Below are 26,497 nucleotides of genomic sequence, written 5' to 3'. Positions count from 1 at the left end.
CATATTCTGCTCTGACTTCATACGTATCATGTCTTTGTGATCAAACACTAAAACTCACTGCTAGGTGTGCAATCAGAGCTGGAAATCTTTTATTTACAGCATGCAATTAGAGAATTTAACCTCAGAGCAAAAAAGCAGAATGATCTGTAAATTTGTTTTTCTGTAGATTTGCATTACTCCTCATTTAAATCTTAGCATTTCTCTAAAATAATGTTTTCTCACAGGTCTCTTCACACATGAGACACCATACATGATGGCTAGGCAGACCTCTGTCAGTCTTCTTAGCAAGTACATGGCCACTGGGATGCAGTGACTTGGAAAATTATAAAGAGGGTTCTTGGTTCTTCTCACCTCTTCTTCAAGGTGAGAAAAATTACAGAGGGTCTTTAGGCCTTGTTAATTTAAAGGGAAAAGCCCCACCTCAATGACATGTAGTAACTTTGATAAGTTCTTACAAATATTGCTTAGTAATCAAGCAGTACTTCTGAAAGCACTTTGATAAGATTTTCAGAGAGAGGAATGCAAGAATGATGGACAGGAGATAAATTACATTAGTCTCTTTCCTTAAAAATAATAATTAAAAAAATAATGAATAAATAAATGAATAAATACTACTAATAAAAAAAAAAATCAAGCAAAGTCAATGTGAGAGAGAAGAAGATTGTAGACAGATTCTGAAACATATAAAGTTTCCTTTCTAGGAACTGATTTTACAGAACTGGCCTGTGATAAAAATAAGTAAATCTTACATTTTGGAAAAAAAAAAAAAAAAAAAAAAAAAAAAAAAAAAAAGAGCAATGTTTATGCTTACTTACACCACTTAGTTTTAGTTCCAATGAATGTCTAAAGTGACATCTTGTCTGCTAAATCAAGGTTTGTTTTAATTCTTCTAATTAGGTTTGTTTGTAGATGTACTCTTTAGGATATTTATTGAAGAGCAAACATTTAAATGGAGAAAAAGGGGGGGGGGGGAAGAAGGGAAAGAAAAAAAATCATGGTAAATGTAAAAAGTATAGGGTGTAATTTTCTATTCTACAGCCAGTGTCCTTATGTTATTAATATGCTTGTTGGCATATTTGAGTTGCCCAAGGATAGAAATGTTGATACAAATGCAATTTTCAGAATAATTCAAATGGAATTAATACTTACAGGCGCTTCAGCTCTGAAAGTCCATTGAAGGCCCCTGGCTCAATTGTGCTAATCAAATTATTCTTCAGATCTCTAGAAAGACAAAATAGGAGGTGCAATTAATTATCACTTTACCTACCATATTACTGCTGTACATACCGAGTGAGAAATGTAATGCAGTTCTAACCGTTGTCTGTCATTTAAAAAAATTAAAAAAAAATAAATTGTAAATAATAATACCAAAAGCATTACATCATTTGCAGTTTATGAAAACATATTTTTCTAACTAAGAAAGTGAAGATTAGGTGCTAAACAAAATGTTTTTAATTGTTCTCCTATTTGTAATTTTCAAAACAAGCTTACCAGCCACTCTTGCCCAAGGAAAAAATGTTTTAATCAATGAGTGAATAACATAGTCGGCAAAACAAGGGACTTTTAGTTTGCTTATTCATTGTGCTATGCACTTAACACTTAATAAATTTCTCATTTTCACCTAATGTAGGCAAAGCAGCTGGCACATGAGACATAAACAGATAGGTCAAGTTTCTGTCCTGAAATATAAGCAAATTTTCATATTTGGCAGATAGGTGCTTCATTTTGTACTTGGTGACAATCCAGAGGATCAGTTGTTGTGCAGATAAAGAATATTTCACTGGCATTAGCAATCTCATCTGCTCTTGGCACAGTGCTTGGGGCCATGACATTGCTCTCAATTCAGTCCCCGCAGAGATTTACTACTGAATTGTCTCAAGACTCTTCATGATGTGAACTCTGAAGAAATGCCTTCAGTGCAATTAGATAAGCAGGCCTAGGAGATGAACGCTGTAAATTCTTGTAGAGTCAGTGTTCATTTTCTGACAATTTACAATTCATAGGGAATGACTGGTGTGCAATAATATCAGTATTGTTTCTCTGACTGGCCACTTCCAGCATATTACAGCACATACCAGCAACTGCTTGACTGCCAAAGGATGGATGTATCAGAAGCTGTGTGAGTCACCTTATTTATGACTATTTACTTTATTGCAAATAAAATGCACACTGGGTGAAATTTTAGTTCCACTAGGTGTGATTACACTCAATAGGGCAAGATTTTATCACAAATATTTAGCTTACATTAAGATAAATTTTAATGTGAAAGTCCAAATAGTTCCTAATAATATATATATATATATATTTATTTTGTTTATCATTTTTGCAATTTTGAATACAGTTCAAAAACTTCTGCATCAGATCCATTTTGTTTTAGTGGTGATGCTGATGAGTGATATGTCCCTAGCAGAGATCTCAGATTATTAAAGGTCAAGTTCAGCTTTCAGCTTGAATCATGTAACACTCAAACCCCTTAAGAAGGTGAAAAGACATTCAGATTACTTATGTATAAGTTCTGTCTTGCCTATAAGAAATGCAGGGCTATCAAAAGCACAGCTGACAGAAACCGAGTATATGCTGCACCTGATCTTGTGACATTACTGAAAAAAAAAAAAAAAAAAAAAAAGGAGAAAGGTAGGAAGGGAGCTAAATATTTAAAACTTAAATGGAACAATAAGTTGTGCTTTGAGTCTTTCTAAAACATACACGTAACTACTGCAGACCATACATGTTTACTTGTTTACAGTGTTTGTGATTAAGTACTTAAAATTAAGTAAAAAGGATTCATAAAGCTATGAAACAATTTAGAAAACTTTATAGCCTCTCCAAAAAAACAGTGGTTGTTTCTTACTGTTTTTACCTTAGCTTGTTTGATGTTTTGATTATCTTAGCTTGTTTGATATTCCAAAGTTCCTTTTATTTCTGTTGCTGTTTTTATTAATAAATCATTATTCATTAATTATGCAATCCCAATAAAATATGCTAATCTGAGTACAACACAAGTACAATGGATGTTTTAAGAAAATATTAAAAATGCAATATCACACTTTTCAAGTACTGGTGTAACTTTTAAAAAGTGATGCATGAACATGTGCATATATACATATATATCTACAGATGTATACATATTTTAAATATATGCATTACATTGCATAGGTAAGCATTATTTACATGAGCCATAACAACACTGGATGCTAAGCCAGTAGAAAGCATAAAACCCAGAAGTGTTCCCTTTTCCCTGTTACTACTGGGTCTTGGAAAAAGCCCATAAAATTTCCCAGAGTGGCAAGCAAAGAACGCTATGAGCCAGAGGCAGCAACAGAAAAGATGGCACTTGAGAGGGGAAAGTAAAAGGAAAGCAGCTGTTCAGAGCCCAGATAAATGTGCCAGAAAGGAGCAAAAGCTTGGGAAGGACCTTGATGGTGAGATGCACACTCTATGACAACTTTACACATAGGTCCAAACTCTTTTCTTTCTCCTGGAAATCAGTAAGTACCACAAAGGCAACAGCACAGATGACAAACCTAGTGCTTGCACTGATTCTTATGGACAGTCTGACAAAGAACACAACAACTCCACAGACAACAACGAGGAAAGAGGGACCACAGCCATCCTCCTGTGGGTACTCTGCCCTACTCCCTAATCCAGGCAAAGCAGTTTTCTTGCTTGCTTTGTCTCCTCCTGCTGGATTTGGATGAAAGCGACAGTTGCTGATCTAATCAGACGTGAAATACAGTTGATGATATTTCATCATCATGATATGATGATATCGTTTCATGATATCACAAAAACAATAGACATTGAAGAAACGTTGGGTTTTGTTGTTGTTGTTTTAATGTTGTGCTCATTTTCATCTTGGCTCCCTGGTACCACCAGCAGCTACTAGGTTATCTTTCTTCTGCTTTTATATGGTCTACAAATTGTGATCATTCCTTCAAACATCTAACTCAGAATTTTCCATACCTTTTCCTAAACAAACGACTTGTACAAAGCTTTTGCAGTCTCTTCTCCAGAGTCCAATAAGCTTGCAAAGACAAGAGTTTATTGATATGAGTGTATGTGAGTATATGTCAGTGTGTTTTCCTTTGATAGTTTAGGAAATTATTCACTACATGAGCCAAAACCTCTCAAAACCTTTTTTTTTTTTTTTTTTTTTTTTGCTTCTCTAGGCAGTGCTACCGACAATATCCTCAAGAATGAAATGCAGACCCTTTCCCTTATGCAGTATGCTAAAGGAGGTCAGAGAAGTCAAAGATATTTCTTTGGTTTGTAGAAAAGTCACATAGAAAAGAAGGAAAGGACACTGTTCTCATTATCTGAACTTCTGTATTATTGGAACTTAAAAGACAAACAAACCAAAATAAAACAAAACAAAAAAATGACAATAACAAACAGCCTGATAACATAGACCTTTTGGATTTGTGCTACTTTATTTCATGCTTCACACAGGGATCCATCTGAAAAATTACTTAGAGGCATAGTTCAGAGCAAATATCCACATTTCAGGCAGGGGAAACTGACAATTTTAATCTTTACACCAATTACACACATTGTCTGTTAACCACCAGCTCATCTAAATGCTCTGCAAGTTGTAATTAGATGGAGTGAATTAGATCTCTTATAACCAACACTGTCAACAACACACAACAAACATAAAGAAATCAATGAGTGGCAGACTGTTGGCAGGTAAATTTTAATGCCAGTCAAAACAACCACGTAGACAAAAGGTCTCCCATTTACTGAAATGTTCTATGTTCCAGTTTATGGAAACTCTGCTCTGTTTCTCCATAACTTGTAACCACATAGGAAAAAACAGCCTAATCTTAAACTATCTTCTACAGGAATAAAAATGTCTCATTTAATGTTAGTAGAAGCAAGACTATTTCAAGGAAAAGTGTTCATCAGTTGCACTGTCCCAAACAAAGACATCTGGCCTTCATATTTTGGAAATTACACTTAAATTACCTAGGTCGTTCTAAAAAGAGGATATTCTAAGATATCTCTAAGGATATTCTCAGAAAATTGTAGATGATTACAATTGTAGTACCCACAATCTTGGCACTTTCTTAGTAATTAGCATTATTCTATAATGTTTCCATATACTTCTGGCCTAACAAAATAGGTGTTTCCTTCCTTGTCATCCTTGGAGGACTAAAATGTGACTAAAATATATAAATAAAACGATCACAACTGTTACTTGCTGTATTTATTTCTACATTAGAAGAACCTTTTATCTTTCCTCCCACTTGTATTTTTTACATATTTAATTTTATTGAAATATTATAATTACCATCTCCTATTTTCTAATTTAGGAAAGAGTTTGTTGCATTGAAACAATGAGTATCAACTTTCACTAAGCTAAATAAAGCAACCAGGGTGAATTTGGTTGTATGTTTACATTTTTTCCCCAAGAGCTACTGCTGAGGTTTGGCAAAAGGTCATGATCCAAGGCATGCCAAGCAGCAGCTCAGCTTGGGCCACACACAGGCACACATGCATGTATACCATGCAAGTGATTTTATTGTCAACCAAAAGTAAAAGAAAAGAGAAAAAAAAAAAGTATTATAACATTGAATCATCATAGTATGACCCAGTTAAAGCCTAAAAAGAAAGCATTTATAACTAACAGTTATGGTTTTGCATCATTTCTGATGGAGCATTCTAACTTAAAAGTATCTATTCTGAATCTGAATGACGTGCTATTAGTGGTGTGGCATGACCCAAAATCTAGTGGCATGACCTGAAAATAAATCAAAGCCTTTTACAATTACAGATAGCTACATAAAGTTAGCTATAGTCAAAACAACTGCAATATTTATATCAAGGCTGCACAGCTGCAGAAAAAAAAAAAAAAAAAAAAAAGTAAAATACTACAATATTGAAGTATATTCCCCCTAATTTTCTTAGTTGCTAGAGGTATTTGCTGTATGGTACCCTGATATCACCTAAGCTTGACTAGAAAAAGAACACAGAATGGACCTTGTTATCATTATTAAAAATCTCAATGGTTATAGTAAGTTAATAAAGGAGAGTTTCCTTTTTTCTTCAAGTCTGAACTTACAAGTATTATACTAACCATTAGGCCTTGTCTACATGTATGTAGATAATTTGTATGTATATGTAAATAATGCCCCCACAGGTAAGTACTGAGAATTCTTTTACTAAAAATATAATGTCTTTTACTACTACTATCACAAGTTGCTGTGAGTTTATCATCTTACACATTAATCTTTGAATGGACTTGTAATTACTAATTACATTTAAGAGGAGTTACCTCAACAAAAGCAACTGAGTTAAGGAGGGGAAATCTGTGTTTGAATACTCAGTTCCTGATGGCTTAGCTGAGATGTAGATGAAACGAGGAAGAGGCTACTGATGGGGCTTTACAAGAACATTTCATAGCTACTCCTGGCCTCTCAGCTATTAGACATCTTCTGTAGCCAAATCCCTGATTAAATGTGTCTTTGAGATTCTTGATCCATCAAGTTGTACGCACTTGTACAACATAAAAGGTAGTGGGAAAAATATTAAAACATATTCAGTGCATTTACAAAAGAAACATTTTTTTTTTTCATATATCAAATCCTGAAAGCCTAGCTATTTTGTATCTTAGTCTATGCCTTCAGACACTGCAAGCTCTTCCCCCAACTTACAATATATATATACTGTAGATATTTTCAATACATATTCATAACAAGAATGTTCGACTAATTCCAGTACTTCGTTCAAATTCCTGACATCGATACATCTTTCATAAAAAATTATAGGTTGTACCAAGAGGACATCTGTGTTTAGAAAGCTGTCATTATGGTGCTGCAAACTTTCCAAAAAAGCTCTGAGAAGAGCAATCAGTTGTTGAGCAGATGCCAAATACCAATGAAATATGACTGACTTTCCACATTTTGCATACTACTATGAAACAACAACAACAGCAAAAAATATAAGGTCACATCTTCCACTTCTTTCTCATGCTAAATACTCCAGCTAAACTAAATGATACTTTTGCCCAAGAAGTGAATGCAGACTCGGGACAGTTAAAAGAGATTCTCTTTTAAAACGTCATGGTGGTGGGAAAGAGGCACAGCCAATGACGAAAGACCGCATTTAGCACATATCCTCCAGTCACAGTAGTGACACTCTGACAGCCTGGATATCATCAAAAATTATTTTCATCTCCATTGTTGGCAACTGCATTGCTGGCATTACACTGTAGACCAAGAAACAGGCAGGTATCACCATCAAAAACTAAAGCACACAGTGCTCCTACAAAAGTCCAGAGCTCTTGCTTTGTTTACAGTTTTTTTTTATGAAGACAGTGGATTTTAATCTACTTTCCAGAATCTGAAAAAAATATGCTTGTGTTGCAGCTAAGTTTCAAGATATAATGATATATATATATATATTTAATATTATTTCTACAAGATAATGAAAATAAACATGCACAGGAATATGAAGAATAGTTGTGCCTTTGCAGACACAGAGGCTACAATGGTTGGATTTCCTAAAACAATACTCCCTAAGGACTGGACAAAAAAAAAAAAAAACAAAACAAAAGAAAACAAAAACACCACAAACAAATAAACAAAACAAACAAACAAACAAAAAGCCACTGCTGGCTGCTCAAGGTACTAGTGAATTACTGGAAATTTCAAACCAGTCACTTGGGATGGCAACAATGATCTATAAAGCAACTGAACAGTCATCACTTTTCTTTTTTTTAATTTAAGGATGATGACTCATTCACATCAAATGTGCTGTGGTAATTTGGCATTTACTCTTTATTTAGGAACAAGCCTAAAAATGTTAAACAAAATGTCAATAATGGCAGCTGAAACAAAGCAGAGATATAAACTCTACAGCAGTTTGCTTGCTCAAAGCGGCCCACAGAATGTTATTATGTATTTCATTTTAATAACCATAGAGCAAGAATATAAAGCTGAGAGCATACAAACCAAGGGAGCAGTATGTCAAAGATGGAAAAGTAAGTAAAAGGTATAGTAAAGCAGGATAGATTGTCAGTGTAAATTTTTTTTTTATATATTTTTCTATATGTAGATATTTGAAAACTACCTCTTAAATCCCTAGTTTCATTCTAAATATATCAGAATATGGGATGAGGATGCAAAGAATTTTGTCAAGTACCCTTAGTTTAGTATTTCGTTACTGATAATTCAAAATGAAATGCAGTTTCTAACAAAGAAAAATTATTTAAGTTTTTCCAGTTTTTTTCCCCCATCTGTTTTCAAGCAGAGCAAATTCAGCTCAATATTCAAATTCCCAACACATACAACTGTTCATATATATTTTTCCTTCTCCTGGAAAACACCACAAGAACCAGAGATATGTGGACTGTGGACCAGTTCCATGGGACTAAAGCCAGACTGGAAGGTCAGAGGCAACAGATGCCAAGGGAAGTAGGCACAAAAAGTGAGTTTGGTCTCCACTGTGTTGCAGGCAGCTCTGTGGGGCCAGCAGAAAATCCCTGTGTGAGTACTGACAATTATACCCTGTCATGCAATGAGAGATTTGGCATGACATTGATTACGATAGCAAAGCTTGTGCCTGTTCATAGCTACATCCCTGGTACAATTTTTAAAAGCTTTGTCAGCATCTGGTGTAGCACTGCTTTTAGCAGGCTTCTCCAGCTCTCCACCACACTGTCCCCTCCCATATCTGCTTGCCAGAGTCAGTGCAGGAGAAGCCCAGGAGGCTGCATGGCTCAGCCAGCTCTGTGGAGATGTGAAGAGCACAGAAACCTTTGGTGGCTGAAAAGAGACAGAGGCTTCCTTAATTTCCACACCCACTGGGACTCCTCTGCATGTTCATGCCTAGAAGGCAGTTCAGTGTCGGCTAGGTTTCTTGACATGTGCTCCACTCCCTTACCAATAAATAAATAAATAAATAAATAAATAAAATAAAAGTAACTATTGGCAGAGAAAAGTGTTTGCTAAGAATGCGAGTAAGTGGGGAAGAAATGTATTCTCAACAGTTTTTCCTTTTTTTCTTTTTTTATATGAACTGCATAGACCAAATGCAATGTAAAACAGATACTGAGAAAGCAAATGAAAAGGTAAAAAGTACTTTCTGCTGGGACAGGTTTAAACTCCAGTGGAGGAATTTTTATTTCACATTCTAAGGCTGCATTTATTTGTAAATTTCCGGCAATGTGTATTTCTCAATGTAGAATTGAGAAGTGTTGAATTTCTCAATTTCTCCCAAACTGTGGACTCACTGCTTAACAGCACGATTGTATTTTTAAAATTAAATATTGGGAAATTATTCAGTATTTTCAGAAGTGCATCTGAATTCGTTATATATAGGAAGATGTGCATTTTTACTCTGATAATTTAGTATAATGAAAATGTGTTTTGGAAGCTAAGGGAGTAATAAAATATACGAACTATTTTATCATGGAGGAATTTTGGTTTTGTTTTGTTTTTAAAGGAAACGTTTGATTCTCTCTTTCTGTTCCTGAATCAATATAGACTTGAAAGAACATAAGCAATTCTTCACTGAATTTCAATTTGAACTTCAGAAACATATTTTCTTCCACGGCTTAAAATAAGTAAAGGAAATACAAGTACCTGCAGATGACATGTATATCAGCTTAGAGTAGTATTGAGCCAAAAATAAGGTAGGTCACTACTCATGTAAATCAATAAAATAAAAAGCATCTTTCCTACAATGCTTTTTTATTGTAATGACCTCATAACACAAAAATAGAAAACTTCAGAAAATAAGGTGATTCAATTATAAAACGTCAAGAAGAGACGCCATCTTTCCGCCTGTTTACTATTAATGTATTGCATTAGTAGAATAAGAATTTAAATGAAAGTATCACAGAGAACATAGTCACTGTTTATGTATACAATCTTGGGGGAGCTGGTAGAACTCTGCAATGGGCACCTTCAGGAATGAGTGTGCTCAAAACACTTATTCCTATTTACTGGGGAAATCCCTATTGGGGCAATGCCCAGACATATCCCACCTAGGTCAGGAAGCCTTTTCCAGAAAAGGCAAGCAAACAGACAAACAAAGAAAAACATTCAAACAAAATGACCAATTCAGCTATTGTTAGAAGGAACATGACTTGCACAGAAATCTTGAAAATTTACAACTGTTCAATAGTAAAATAAGACAGTTTAAGGCATATATGTAATATAGGAGAACTCTCTACAAGCAGTTTAGCTCTGAGGAATTAAATCTTGGTGAAAGACTAGTCTAGGAATCCCTCTCCAGAAATCTCTGTTGTTATAAAAGCCATAAACTGCAGCTTTGGTAAAAACTAAGAGAAATTTAAAGTAAAAAAACAACTATGTGTTCCATTAAGAAGGCATGAAGGCATGTCTTCTCCTACAGAAATAAGGGTTAATGATTATCCTGTTCAACTACTCTGAAGAAAAAAGGAGGACACTGGAAAGGAAGCAAGAAAAATAAATAGGGATAAATAGAATATTGTTGGTGATAATTACTGTTGAACAATGATATATGCTTGCTCAGCTAGATGTCAATTCCTTTTTGCCATCCTTCTCAATGGATACAATAATAAAACTTCTTTTCCTAGCATGCTATTCCATACAATCCTCCGTGGCATCTCTTCTGCATGCTTCTCATCACCTCTTTCCCAGCCCCTCAGAGACAATGCTTTGTTTCCACAGTCTTCCTGCACCGGGTCAGGGGCCCTACTATTCTGTCCCACAAATAGTTAATTTTATTTGTTCAAACCTAGTCCAGGCATGAAGGGGGCAGAAAACCTGACAGGTGCTCTGGGAAGCCACAGTCAGATTTCTCTGCTCCCTCCCTAGCCAACTGTGCCATGCTGGTTTCCTAACAGGTTATTTTGTTTTCAGTTAGTTGTGGGAGTGGATTAAGGATTGCATTTCAAAATATAGCACATGTACTATACTGAGAACAGAAACATGTTTCTTAATCAACAGCAGACACTTTAAAGCCCAGAATCATGCCTTTATGTGATAAATCCTACAACTATTTCCCTACAAAGAAACAAACACAATTAATGTGTTTCAGTGCTGCTAGTGCTGTAAGTTTTCAGGAAGAAACTTCGGTGGCAGCAAAGGAGCTTTATGGTGGCTATTTTAACACATGTATCTATAAATCTGTGCTTGAGACATCTTCTTTAAGGATGACAGCATCTGACACAAATCATGTGTTAACTTAATGACAACACTATATAAAACATCAGATGAGTATATCATACAGCTGAGATGGCTGACTGCACATCAGGCTAACTGGACTATTTGTGGTCCTAATGGGAAACAGGAGCCTAGATACTCATAAATTCAATTAAGTGAACTCCTGAAATACATCTAAACTTTAGTTGTTACATAAACTAAAACCAAACAAAAATAAAAAACACCACAGCGAACATATGATCCATAATTTAAACTGCTCTATGAACTAACTTAGTAAGTTGGTTTACTTTATATTCCTGTCATTTCTGACTACCAACACTGAATTTTATATAGATCATGTCATGTAATTTTTCTGTTGTCCAATGCCCTTATAAATCTATTCACAACTGTGCTGTAGCACATATCACCTTAGTAGACAATACAAAATTGTATACAAATATAGTTTATTCGACTCTACAAGCAAAAATTATTATTTACACAGTATTGAAATGATGACATAAGAGCAATTGCCCAGGCAAAACTCCCCCAAAAATCTGGTGTTTGTATACTCCCACATTTTCAGAGGTACATAAAAAGAGTTTTTCATAATAATAACTGTTCCATCTAAGAAACATATCTAAATAATTGCTAGCCTAGAATAGTAGCAATATTATTGTAATATTATTGTCTAATAGAGTTACAACTGAACTAGAATGGTATTTAATTGTATAGGTGCCTAGCACAGACTTACCACCTGGGAAGGATTCTTTTCATTCTTGACATCAGAAGTTATGTGAAAATGATGACCTTTTTCTCATATCTACGGTTGTCTAACACAACGCTCACCCTTCCTCAACAATTCACTCCCTTTTAATCAGTGGTGATTTTCTTAAATTTATTTTAGGAAATATGTTTAGCCTTTTTAAAAAGTACTGGGTCCAGTACTGATTCACAAAAGAAATCACAGGACTAGACTATGACCTAAATGATTTTTAATCAAAAATTTAAAAAGTTTCATAATATTTTTATGAAGTAGAATAAATGATTGAATTGTGGATTATGAACATCACTTGCAAATATCATTCTAATTAAACAGAAACAGAATAATCATGATCTTTTCTGTAGTCCTGCTATGAGCTGTTTAGATACAAGGATAATTAATGTAATATAAACAAGACATTTTTGCCTTTATATAGTCATTTATATGAGACATAAGGAGCATGAAGATAACAGTTGCACCAGTAAACTATATTGGTATGGTGAACTCTGCCAAGTATGTCAATTACATACTACATACAATTTTCAATGATTATTTAAGTACTGATTTTAAACCATATATTCAAAGTATCTCCTGCATCTCTTCATGAAGAGAAGCTTTCACAGATAAGGCTTTCCTAATTTGGACTACAAAGTCACAAATAGTGTAACCAACAGAAAAATATTAATCTGTGGATAACTTAGAAAGCACTGTGACGATTATTATTTTATGTTGTTTTAATTACAAAATTATATCCTTTATTGAAAAAATATTTACAGTTTAGTACACAATTTGCACTTCTGTACTGGACTTCTGCAAAAGCACCTCTCCTCAGTGACTAATTCTCTTATCAAAAAACAAAACCTGACCCCGCTGTGTCTCTCTCCATGTTGAAAAACATTACAATATTTCTTGCTTTAGGAAAAATTTATTAAAGGAAAAACAATGCCGTTTCAACATACCATTTCCTTTCTTAACTTGCCATTTTTCCAAGCTACCTCATATCTTCTCAGCTGGAACCTTACCAACAACTCTGTCATTCATGATGATGAAGTAATTTTATGTAATTGTTAACTATTATTAATATTTAACTTTTTATAATAATTGTAATAATAACTTTTGTAATAATTAACTATTAATTGTTAACAAATCATTATTTGTGTTCCCAAAGTTTGATACCAAATTTCCAATTCATCTTTTTTTTTCCTAAGAACTCTAACTTTATAAAGGCCTAAAATAACTCACCTCAACAGATTAGCAACAGCTGCCAGAGAACTCAATAAATATTGCACATATCACTCTTTGGAGGCTTGATTCTTCCTTTTGTAGGTTATTTTCACTTAGCCAATACTGAGACATAAATCTGTTACATTTTTACCAGAAGTATTAGTAAAGAATTCAGGGACACAGCCAGTCAAATCATGTAAAACACTCACAAACTGCAGTGCAAACATTACTAAAATAAGAAGCAGAACCTGATAATTCTATCTTCCATCAATTGTCTTGAACGGCTGAAATCATGCTGAACACTTTAAAATACTCAAAGCATATCAAACTCAGAAAGAGTAATGTACACTGGCCACCAAAAGCATGATGGTAAAAGTACTGGCCCAGCTCCAAAAAAGCACTTAGGCCATCTGAAGCCAAACTGCAGTGGAATATAGGTACTAAGTCCCAGAGAGCAGCTCACAACCCCCTTTTCACTTCCCACGTGTCTGCATGGCTGTTACAGATACCTTAGACTTCACTTTTCAACTTCTCCATGTGCAGAGATGGAGTTGGTCTCATAGAAAAGCTTTTTTAGGATTTGCAGTTGGGATATGCCCACACTAAAGATCTCCTAAGGGCTAGCTAGGTTAATGGGATGTAGTCAGCATGGCCACAGACACAAAACACAGCACAGCATCCCAGAGCACTACAAAAGGATGAGGTAGTGTTGCTATCTGTCTTTTCTACAATAACCTAGCGATTAGAGCTCGGGAAATGGAAGACATTGTTTCAGTGCAGTCCTTGCCCAAAAGGGAGGCATAGCTACATTTAAGATGCACAGGAGATGAAGAAGCAGAGAAAAGCCTCTGTTCCCCAGAACAGTATTTCTGTGTATTATCAAATTAATGTTTATAGCATAACCCATTTTCTCCTTGTTGATGAAATACCCTTGGCACTTGACTGCTTCTGTTCTCTTCTTCTTGGTCCCATAAATTTTAAACACTCGACTACATATTGGCACAACTTCACTGCAGACAGACCCACATCCTAGTTAAAGCCTTTCTCTCAGAGGTAGCAAATGCATGCTGCTCTCAGCTGAACATGAGGCTTTCTCTTCCCAAGCAGCTACTCTAGCCAGCAGGCTGGTAAAGAGCACAAGTGCCCTTTACTTTCTCTTATGACCAGGTTTCAAAAGAAAACATTGAGTTAGTTATGCTTATAAAAAGGAGCAACTTCAGAAGTATTCAGCTGCAAATCCCAGTCCCACAAAGGCTTCACTAGAAGCCTGAGTTATTAGGGTTACTCAGGAAAAAAATAATGTCAGGCCTCAGTATTTTTGTAAGCTACTGAGTGCCTTTTTAGGCCCTTTGCATGATGGCAAGATGGATCCTCATTTTTAGACACCTAATTCTCCCCATTCGCTGCACAAAGAGCTTAGGTCTCCAAAGAATAGATGAGAATTACACTTCAAAAGCTAGATATTGGCGCTCTATGCACGATAGTGCTGAGAGCCGTTAACTCCACTATATCTTGCTGCTGATGGGAGCCTTAGTGACTTCCTCAGCTACCAAGCTGCTAAATTTCCTGTTTAAGGGTTGTATGTATTATTTACTACCCATTTGGCTGTGATTTAGCTTGTTTTTAACTGTTTTCAGATGGCTTCAAAATAGGCCAGGACCAGAACCAACTTCCTCTTCAAACCAGTAAGCAAAAACCAAACAAGACAGTGGTAGCAAACCAGAGCTGAGAGCATAATTAATGTGACACATGCTCACAGAGCTAAGGTATGTGCTTGGGACTGCAGCTCAAATGTCTAGGAAATAATGGCACAGTGAAATATCCCTAAGAAATGTTGCAGGCAAGACTTTGAAAACAAATCATTCTTCTAACTTTCAAAAAAGACGTGGCATAAAGCTAAATATGATTTTGTATTTTCTTTCCCAGTTAAAGTATTTTAAAAAGAATTAATTCTGGAGAACAGTGTCTTCCTGTGGAACAATAAGCACTATGCATATATTCCATCCTTATCCCTTCCCTTCTGCAGATGAGTGGTGGGAAAGGGCAACTCAGAAAATATGTCATCCTCTATCTGTCTCCCACTCAGCACACACTAACCCAATTCTCCAAAATCTCATCACAGTGTTGTAGCTCATTAAATTCAGCTGAAGGATGAGAACTGAGCTGCACAACTAAATGTGCACAGTTTGTGTTTACCAGCAAGAACACTGTATGCAGTGTTGCTTACAACATACTGCATAATACGGAAGCTTTCTTGTTGGCAGCTTTGACAATTTATCTATTCATATCAAAGTGAAACAGAGGCTGCTTTAAAACTGTTGCTCCTTGTCCTAATGGGAAAAGAAGAATATTAAAAACTGTCACAGTGAAATCTCTGTTACCATCAAAAGGTCGTTGATTCAAGAGACAAACAACCTAGTGTTAATGATTTAACAAAACATTTTTCACAGAGATTACATGCTCATCCATCAATATATATTTTTCACATAAAGAAAACAAGGATCATTTCCTTCTAAAATGCAATTATGAAGAACTATGTCCAAATCAAAGACAACACTTTAGTAAATACACGTTTACCTAAAAAAATGAATTATAAACACAATTAAATATAAGAAAAGTTTGTTATTGCTTGCAAGTTAGACTCATTAACTGGAGAACTGTCCTAAAAAGAAAACAAAATTGTAGTGGAGTTTGTTCAACAGACACTTCATTTGAATAGAACTGTATGTAGGCAATCATTCAGGCCTGACTTTTTTCAATTCTTTTCCTCTTTTTTTTTTTTTTTTTTAAGCACATATATCCATGAGGACCGAAAACTAAGAGGTTGATCCTGATTTGATGAAAGTAAGTGAAGAAAGACCTTCCTGACAAGCAGTATATAAACTGAAATGAACATCAGACGTTATTCCAACCATTTTAAATTTAAGAGAAATGAAACTACCATAGTAAGCAAAATAGTTTTGTTTTGTTTTTAAAAAAGCTATAATGGCAATGTTCTTACACAGTCTTCAAAAATACCTGTCAAAATTTAAAAGTTAAAATCCAGCAACACTCATCATCATCAAATTTATATTTTACTTGCAACTGTATATGTATTTTTTCACAACACACTTGTTTATAAAAAAAAATGCTGCTATTAAAAAAAGTGTCAAAAATGTTGACAGGTGAGGTGGGATTGTTTGTTCTGTCTGTTTTTCTAAATGAAGGTTTTACTCTCATTTTGAGTAAAAGTACATATAAATAAACATACTAACTTTGAGTCTGTATAATGTATGGGTGACTGATCCAAAACAACATCATATAGGAGCCATACATTTAAAACAATTCCCTGACATGTAGCATTACCTACACATGTAGCATGCAAAGTTATGTAATTCAAGAAAGATAATTTCCATAAACCAGTAGATTCTGAACAGGGCGTGAATTTCAGTAGAGGATTTAAACTCTGTCTCTTGGCAAGATATTAAAAACAATTTATTTTGATCTTTGATTTATTTTCCACTTTTGTGATTCAATTGCATCTTCAATGTGTGAGTTCTTTTCAGAAGAATACTGCAATTCATCTAGAACTGGAACATTTCGTCAACATTTAGATTAAGTTGTTACTCTTGATTTGCTAACCAGTTGGGGTAGTACTAGTCTTTTACAAGTTAACCATCCAAAATCACAGGGCTAGACATGAGTAATGAAAACATTCTATTATATTGATAAATCTGTCCCTTTACATATAAATAAAATACAGAAGATGATATCCAGAACAACTTCAGCATTTGTATTGATAAGATTTAAACTGGAAGTATTCTTGTACTTTGTGTTCTTTTGGCTCAAGGACTAGTTTCCAGGTACAAGAACAACAAAAATATTTTATATTTATCTCACAGAAGTTTCCAGAAGGTCCCAGTCAGGGCAGGAGATTTTTTGTGCTTTGCAAACACCTTTTTTTTTTTTTTTTCTGTTCTGAACATATATGTATGTACACTCATATATACATAAGGATATATATAAAAAGTGACTGGATATAAGCTCACCCATATATAATCATTTGCAGGATCAGCTCACTGACCTCTGAGAGACCACAATGCAGTCAAAGAAATTGTTGTCATATAACTACTTGAAATACACCAGAAATACAAAGTAGCAACTGAAAGAAAACTTAAATAGAACAAGATTTAAATAATCAAAAACTACTCAGATTGCTCTTGAAGAAGGAGTGTTCATTTTAAGCTAATTCTGTAAACACTGAGCATTTGACTGGGCACAGACTCTTCATGATACTGACTCTACAAAAAAAATTCCTTCCCAACCAATCTGCTTCTACTTTCTTAGGTAATGTATTTATGACACCAGTACTTAAGGATCTGTACAAGATTTATAGGCTATCACAGCATGAACTCTTGCCAGCAAAGTCTTAATTACTTTCAGAGAAAATGAGGAATGTGATGATCATGTTTATTGTTATAACCTTATTTCCTTTGAACTAATCAAACATGGCTTAAATGATTCACTGGGAAGACAAAATATTCATAAAAGCTCTACAAGACAGTAATTATTGGAGGAAGTATCAGAAATTTTCAGAAGCCTGTCCCGTTTTTTGTTTTTTTTTTTTTTTTTTTTTGGGGGGGGGGAGGGGGAAGGGGGATGGAACAGGGACGACACCACCCCGGCATAGACCAACATTTCTGGCATTTATAAATGTCTGCAGTGTCACCCAGAAAACAGATATCTACTGTATAATGTATTAAGATTCTTAGTCCATCTGGTCCATTTTTTCTAAACTCTGAAACCCATTTCCAAAAATACAAAGCATTTTTAATGGATTTCAATGGTCTCTTTCTTCTTTTACATAAAATCACTCAGAAGAAGGATGTTTTCTTAAAAACAATCTGCTGTCCAGGTCCACCCTCCCAGGCATGTCCCTTGGAACCATTCCCAAACTATCCCCAAAGCACCAGCGTTTCAGCAACTGGAATGACAACTTCTTTTTAATTGTTTGAGATCCTGCAGGCTTCTATCTGAGAACAAAGCGTGCACATAAAGCACATTCTATGGCCATGATTCAAGTCCTTTTGAAAATAAATTATATATTGAAACAATGCTATGTTATATAAAGCAGTCTATCTGACATTGGATGTTCAGCATTACAGCAAATCATATCCAAGTTCATTTCCCACCCATATGTTTGGACATACAAGACATGCAATAAAATTTACATAAAGTAACTTTTTCATTATGTGAAAGCTAAAGCATTTGATGGAATTATGAAGAGACTTGGCTATGAAGAAGAAAAAAATGAAGCCTGTTTAGTAATTGACAAATAAAATAATGAATCCAACATAAAAGTCTATTTGATAGTTGGTAGTGATACATTTTAATACTACAAGAATAAGGGAGTATCTAATGAAGTTCAAAAGCAATGCATTTAAAGCTGTCAAAGGAAGTATTTTAACACAATATGTAATTAACCTCTACAGTCTCATTACTGAAACATATCATTGAGGTCAAGAGCTTAGAAGGATTCACAAAAAAGAATTAGGAATTACATGCCTAATGAGGACATTCACATACACATCAGACAGGTTTTCTCAGGACACAGTATAAAACAAGGAAGTTTCTTTTATGGAATAGTTATTCTTTATCAAATCTTCCAGAAAGGAAATTAATTTTAGGATACATCTGAGCCCAAATCCTGACTCAACAATATGGGTAATGGAGCCACCAACTTTAGTGAAACAGGATGCTCATCCCTGGCATTGGCAAGGGACAAAATACTGGAAAAATTACATTAAAATTCTGATTTAGGGCATGATGACTTGAATTCTTCTAATTAAACCAGTAAAAGCCATAATGTAAATGCATTCAGAGCAATTTAAAACTGCTTAACTATATGTAACTCTGTTAGTAAATTGTTTAAATTTGCTTAGCCTACTTCTGTAATCTCTACATGAAGTTGTTTGTGTATTTATTAAGATACAGCATTTCTTCCCACCTAGCCCTTCACTATCAGCACTAAGGTACACCGCTTCTATCATTAATCCCTTATTAATGTTTATATTATTGATCTATTAATTTTTAATATATTTGTTAGCATGCCAAATGGCTCAGATACAATGTAAAGTTGGTGATAATTGATTTTGTAATTTAAACCAAGGGCCTGGGTTTATTTTATTTTTTTTTTTCTCAGAGTTGGAATGCATTTCCCAGGCAATATAGAGAAAATCACATTTATTAAATTAGGTCTTGGGCTTTCAGAAGACTTTAGAAAAGGTTATGTTTGTAATCTTCCATGTTTATTTTACTATGAAACCAACACATCCAGCAATAAGTCAGATTTATTGTGAAAATAAACACATTAAGACCTTATAAATAGTTGTTAGAAAAGTTCCGTATGGTCTGCCAAAAGTCCCGAATGATTGGTTCATGAACTTTTCCTTTGTATGCTCTAATGGCTTAAAAAAATTGTTTATTTTTGACTGGTTATGAATAGATGAGGATTATATTTCATCTACAGCCTCCATTAAAGCATCAGGATTTAAAAAACTTCCAAACTTAAGAAACTCAAATTAAAAAAAATAAACTGTTGACAGCAGATATACATAATGGCATGGTGAAATGGAGTGTTATTCTAAAGCTGCATTTACAAAATGAGTTTCTCAATTTACCTGATTATATCCCCTAAAAAGAAAAAAAAAATAAATCAGTGCTCAAAGATATTGCAAGACTTTAATGGTTTATCTAAATGCCTATAGCAATTGCTGTAGCCTGAGTTACTGCACAGAACTGTATCTCAGAGATTGAGAAGAATTTTACATCGCCTTCTACTTGCAGAATGTATGCTTTAACAGGGAGAGTAGGAGCCTTCTGGTGAGAGGCTGTCTGCACACCTAGCTGCCCATGATCCCTGCATCCGTTGGTATGCAAGACTCTCCCAGACTGGCTCCCTAAGAGCAACAACACTCGCCTCTATCAGGGCCAATTTCCAAATCACTCATGTCATTTCAGTTCTCTCCAGCACACAGTCTTCATACAGAGACCAGAACGCTACCTCCTGAAAATAGGATGGAAAAACATTCTCAATGATGTCTCTTCCTCAACCATGCAGAAAGACTAATGCCCTAATCCTCAAATCTCGAAAGAATATCTGAAAAAATATGTTTCAGTGTTTCTGGGAGCACAAAACCAGTTGTTGCTATTGTAACAAAAAGCATACCTGGGTAGATCCTGTATAAGAGAAAGGTTTCAGGGCAGTGCTAAGTTCATTCAAAACTAGAAAAATCACTCTTGCAATTTTTTTAATATTTTTTTTTTTTTTTTAAGAAAACAGGAGAGGGGAAGAGCTAAGAGGCCAGCATGCAGGACATCCCTTATGACAGAAAAGGGCCACTGCTTCCAATGCAGGGCAAACACTTGAGTTTGGCACTTGCTTTGATTTTAGACAAATACCTTGTTGGTTTTGATTGTCAGAATTGTTCTTCTTTGTATGTATAACTAAATGCTTTCTGGTTCAACAGAAACCATCATCTTACCTCACTTACAGCAGGGAGTCCCAGCAATCCCCTGCCATTCCAGCCACCCCTTCCCTTTCAAACCTTTGTCCCTCCCACTGCAAGTGCCATCAATGTATTATAATAAATAAATAAATAAATTTTAAATTATAAAATTTAAATTATATAAAAAATATAAATAATGAATGATAAAAATAAATATATATATATATATATATTTTAAAAGTCAGTTTTGGATGAGAAAATACCTTCCCCCAGAGGTTTGAAAAGACATAGACTCAAATGTCACCTGATATCAATCAAAAATTAGATGACAATCCAAATATTGGGGGGAAAAAAAAAGCATCATAATTCCTCTCTTAAGTGAGCAGAATGACCTCCTCTTAAGGTTTGGTGTTCCCCTCCTCCCCTCATCTAGTTACTTTTATGTGCTACAGCAGATGTACCACATTTTGTATTAGTTTCTGCTTGAATGAATAATGGAGATGTGTGCACTTGTATAAACAAGGAAAGGTATTTAATGAACATATTGTACATGCTAAAGAGGCAGCTTTCTGCTGGAAAAGTGTATAATGCATTCTTCCAAGTCCATGAAAATCCCATATTAATGATGCATGAGTTTTCTATGAACTGGGCCAGGAATGAACTGTCAACTATATTTAAAACACTGAATCAAACCTGATAATTGCTTATTTCAGTGTTAATTAAAAAATAAAAAATAAAAAATAAAAAATAAAAATCCCTACACAGAAAACAGAAGATGTTTAAAATGATGATATTTTTATTTAGTTTTTCATTAGAGATCATTTGTTTGTATTTCTATTTTGAAAATTCAATCCTGCTGGTCCCAGATGAATGTGCTCCTCTAGAACTGCAATTTGTTTCATTGTATTTTCATTCATTTTCATTCTCTTCATGAGCAACAGTGACATTTACAAAACCAAAAGAAGAGGACAGAGTAGTTGGAACCTCATATTTACAGCGCATTTATAGCACTTGGCACATTGGCCACCGTTTTCTGAAAGATATTATTAGATTTGTCAGTGAGCGTCTTGCTGCTTTTTCAGGACTCTGTGGGTTTTATCTACGAAGGCAAATGCTGAGGCTTTAAATGCCTGGCTGTGCTCAGAGCCTCAAGTGAAGCTCTTTGGGCTCCTGGGCAATTGGAGTACAACAAGAACTATTAGACAGAATGAAAATAAAAGTCCATCCAGCCTAGTCCTGCATCCAATTGTGGCCAGCAGTGGACATAGTGCATGCTTACAAGGAACAGATACCTAGGGATGCCTCCCTTGTGTACTCTCCCAGTTCTGAGCTGGATGCACCACATCTATTTCATCATCAGTTAGTCATCCAGAGGTGACAGCAGCATGCCCTGATACCAAGATTACACAGAAAGCATGCTGACATGATGAAGAAGAGTAAGCAGAGGTGGATGCAATGGGAGGTTGCTATGACTTTTCCCACACTTACTGGGAGTCTGAAGCATGACAGCAAGCACAGTAGGTGAGAGCAACATTGTCCCACTGAAATGGTCACCAGCACATCAGACCTAATGTTAAAAAAAAAAAAAAAAAAAAAAAAGAAAATCTCTGGAAAAAACTTCCCTTGAGCTCTTGAGCACCAGGTTCCTACAAAAGAGGGGTGGTGCTAATTTTGAAGAAGGCATTTTTTGCAATCTGATGATATGGGCTACCAAAACCAATGACATGAGTTTGGACCTGGCTAACAAGTCAAACAGCGGGTGTTGTGTTGACAGCTATTTGGGTGACGACTTGTGGATTACAATCATAGCGAAAGGCAAGGAAAACCTAGAATTCACAGCTGGCTCTCCCAGTCTGTGTGACATTCTTCCCAACTCTGCTCCCACACAGTGCAAATACTTTGGTTAAACAGAAATGATACCACTCATTCCATTGCATAAACTTCCCCCACGCTAGACTGTGGGGAAGGTACTTTCTCCATTCACAGCCTGTAACATGCAGCTTTTCTCAAAGGAAAGACAGGAATAGTGATGCTCTCTGGCAATGGTGATCACTGGCAATATATAACTATAACTATATAACCATATAACTCTTAAAATATGGTTTTTGATCCCATTTGTTTTGTCTCAAAGTGTTCAGATTCATCTGTTCAAACGAATCTCACAAAATCAAAAAGCTATTGTATCTCACTTGCAAAAGACAGACTAAAAGTTAGAATAGAAATCTCTTTGAATTAATGTCTTTTTTTTTTTCTTTTTCTTTTTTTTTTTCTTTTTTTTTTTTTTTTTTTTTTGATGCTCTGGCCACTTATCCTTACTTAACACAATGCATGATGAGCAAGCAGGGGTGACCAGAGCAACACTCTCTTCAGGATTTTACTCACACATAACTTTTCTGTTTCTTCCCAAACCCATTGTTCATTATTTTTGCAGAGACTTGTGTATCTATTTCAAAATGTGTAAATATGGTATATTTAAATAGCAGCCCTGTAACGGTTACTGCTGTGACCTAGAAAGAGAAGTAAAGGGCAGTAAATGAACTTTGTTTAATTCACATGTTTTATTGGAAATAGGCTTCAGTGCCTCCATCATGCAGCAGCAACATCTAGGAACCAAACTGCTAGAGGCCAGTAAATCAAACAGCTATGAAGGGACAACATGACCTTTTATTTTCCAGCTAATAATCCTACTATATACAGCTATATAGAAAAGATGATCAATTGCACATGCTTTATCATCATAGAGCTACTAGAAACATTCAAAATTGTGTATGGCTGTCTTTCATAGTCAATTATGGGCTCTCTTCTGAGAGTGAAAGACCATCATCATTAACTGAATCCAATTTCACATTGATTAAATTAATCCTATTAAAATAAACCTACTGGCACAAAAGGCAACTTTCATTGTTTCTTTCCAATCAGCCATGCAGGAAAGGAAAGCAGACTCAATCTATTTCTCTTTTAATCAATAAGCTCTTTAAATGGCATCCACTGTAGTCCTTCACTGACACTGCTCTCTGAAGAACCATTCTGCAGTTTTACTCACCTGGAGACCAAAAAAGAGTACCATGTTGAACTGTATACCTTTCCTCTGCACCATTCACTCCGACCTCACCACCATCAGCATTTTGCAGATAAGTAAAATTGTTCATATACCTCAAACTTTGGTCTAAATAATGAGAGTGATCAAATACACCAATAACATCACAACAGATTTCCAGCTTCAGCTTGTTAGGAGAACTAAACGTTACATATTGATTGACAAGAGATTCATCAGAATGTTTTTATTGACAACTTCTCAGCTGTATGAGCTCAGCAATCTTAAGTCAGTCAGTTTTAAACAGTAAATCTACTGTGCCTGAAATCTTAGCAAGCGACAGAATGGAATGTATCAGGACTAGAATGTGGTTTACTCAGCTGCTCCCTTTAGTGGCTCTGCCTAGGGAAGCACAATTTAAGGCTTGGACTTATTTTCTAGAATATTACATGATAGTGCAATATATCTGAGTCATCTTATATGAGTAACAGCCAAACCGAGCTGAACACCCTGAGCTGAACTTCCAAGAACCAACTGCCTGAAACAAAAGTCTACACTATGGAATTAATAGAAGAGCTTTGTATAAACACAGCTATTCATGGCATACTACTTGTCATTTTTAAAGAACTAATTTTCTCAATTGTAAAGAACTTACCAAGCTATTCTACAACTTAAAACTCAAAAATTACGTAGCCAGTTTGACATACGCCTATAATGCCTATTGAATACTTAGCAGATGTTTTCACAGTTAAACTACCAAAAAGTACCCAAAGTATTAAAAGTATTGTGGTTCCAGGCATTTTTGTAGTCTTGCATAAAAGAGATGGTTACACCCTGCAGACCTCTGAAATTTTCACAGATGTTCTTACTTCTTTCCATTTAATCAGGCCATTCTTTCTTTGCCTTATCAAAGATAATTTAAGAGAATGTATTTTTATGCCTTAATCACATTATCTGAGATTCAAATGAATTGTTACCTATAGACACTACTTTTACTCTCAGACATCAGTTACTTGGTTTTTCTTTTCTTTTTTTTTTTTTCAGAATCCAATCATATGTATCATATATATTTTACTGAAATAAAATATGAAGTGCTGATGCTAAATATTTTTATGAATACATTTAGATCAACACAAAGTTCAGTATAAAACTTTCAATAGGCAATAGTGACACATCTAATATATTGTCTAGTATTGTTACAGATATTGTGACACAAAATTGTTGTACCCTATTACAGAAATTTACAAACATTGTTACTACTTTATAACTCCATGCTGTTTCTTTGCTTTTACATGGCCATAAAAATCTTCTCTATTTGTGTGTATTCTAACAGTGGAATGATTACATAAGGCAATTCTTTGTCTGTATCATTTTTAGACACTAGAAAAATAATATTTCCTCAGTCCTCTTAATACTGACACAGTGTAGAGTTAACTGACATATTTAGTATTCTACTATAACTATTAATCAAAATAAGACACTAGTAAAGGTTTCTGCATTAACTCCTCTTAACTGCAGCTGAACATGACTTAGACAAAGTTAAGACATCTGTGGTATTCAGTGCAGGAAACAACATGGCCCTTCATCTTGACCTTTTTATCTCCTTTGTATTAACAGAAGGAAAACATTTCAAATGCAACTAATTATTTGGTTTATAAAATTACAGGCAAGTTTTAAATCACAACTCTAATACATGTGGTGTGGATGAAAATCTATGGTGGTGGAAAAACTAGTTTTTAATTTTCTAGTTTTTCAGTATTTTAGTTTTAAAAGGCACTAAATACAAAGTATGATGCATAAACTGCGTAAGAGTTTATATCTTCATATCACCTGAAACCAAAAGTGCTGAATGTTCACAGTCAAAGTCAAGATGCAGCAAACATAGCAATCTCATCTGGAAGGCTACATACAGGCAAAAGAGCCACTGCCATTCATTTCATCTGAAAATTTGTAGGTGTAAAACCATTATGAAAACTGAAAGGCACGAGAGACAAATTTCAAAAACAGCAGTTGTCTGGAAGTGAAGGATGAGTTTTCAATGTAGCAAAAGGTTTTGAAGGAGAAGGTAAATAAGCATTACCCAGATGGTATCCAGTTGCCGGCTATTCATGAGTTAAATCAGTGAGATGACAGAAGTCTGAACCACAGTCAGAAGATGATGATTCTATAGCCTGAAATGTTCTATATTGTCATACAGCATCATGAATTTATATTTGTCACTACCAGGGAACTAGGATACAAAGTTGACATCAGGTGATAAAGATCAGGAAACGCAAATCAGTCTAGCAGCCCATTTGTCATATTTTCTGTACTACATACCACCAAGAATTATTTCCCACACAGTTTTTCTTCTTTACTTTAACATTCTATGTATACACAATTTTCTGCCCCAAAATCTAAAGTTTTGCCCAATAATGGAGTATGTGGCATCAACAACACCTCAAAAAGTGCTTCAAAGTCTTCAAGTTATTGTAAATAGTGTAGAGCTGCAGAGAAATAAATAAATAAATAATAGAAGTCTGTTACAGGTGCAATATCTGCCCTCCAAGCATCTGAGATCTTTTTCCATAAAATACATTTCTCACTGACTCAGGATACAGAAATCATTGTTAAAATACGCATAAAAAAATATAGAGAAGAGGAGAACAGAAGCCAAAGGAAAAACATCATCAGTTGTTTTAGCCTGAAAGTGGCACTATATAGAATATTCTTTTTTTCAAAGTACTTGATATCTGAGACCGCACATAGCAGACCTGACACTTCAGGGACACACTGAATCCAGCAGTGTTTGGCTTGTGCCAAGGTCAGCATCTGCCCAGAAACTTGACTCATTGGATTTATTTCATATACCCAGACCAAA

General features: G+C 35.0%; 1 protein-coding gene across 3 annotated transcripts in view; it reads right to left on the bottom strand.

Annotated features, from left to right (window-relative positions):
- Window positions 1-26,497, bottom strand: part of ADGRA1 (adhesion G protein-coupled receptor A1) — a 278,100-nt gene that overhangs the window by 181,032 nt on the left and 70,571 nt on the right. For all 3 annotated transcript variants that reach the window (XM_082765151.1, XM_082765152.1, XM_082765153.1), the window contains exon 3: window positions 1,150-1,221. In XM_082765151.1, coding sequence (XP_082621277.1) covers window positions 1,150-1,221 — 72 coding nt within the window. The remainder of the gene's footprint in view (window positions 1-1,149; window positions 1,222-26,497) is intronic.

This window comes from Aythya marila (genome assembly GCF_965140915.1).
Source record: "Aythya marila genome assembly, chromosome: 7".
In the NCBI taxonomy this organism is placed as follows: domain Eukaryota; kingdom Metazoa; phylum Chordata; class Aves; order Anseriformes; family Anatidae; genus Aythya; species Aythya marila.
This window is presented reverse-complemented; position numbering and strand designations above follow the sequence as displayed.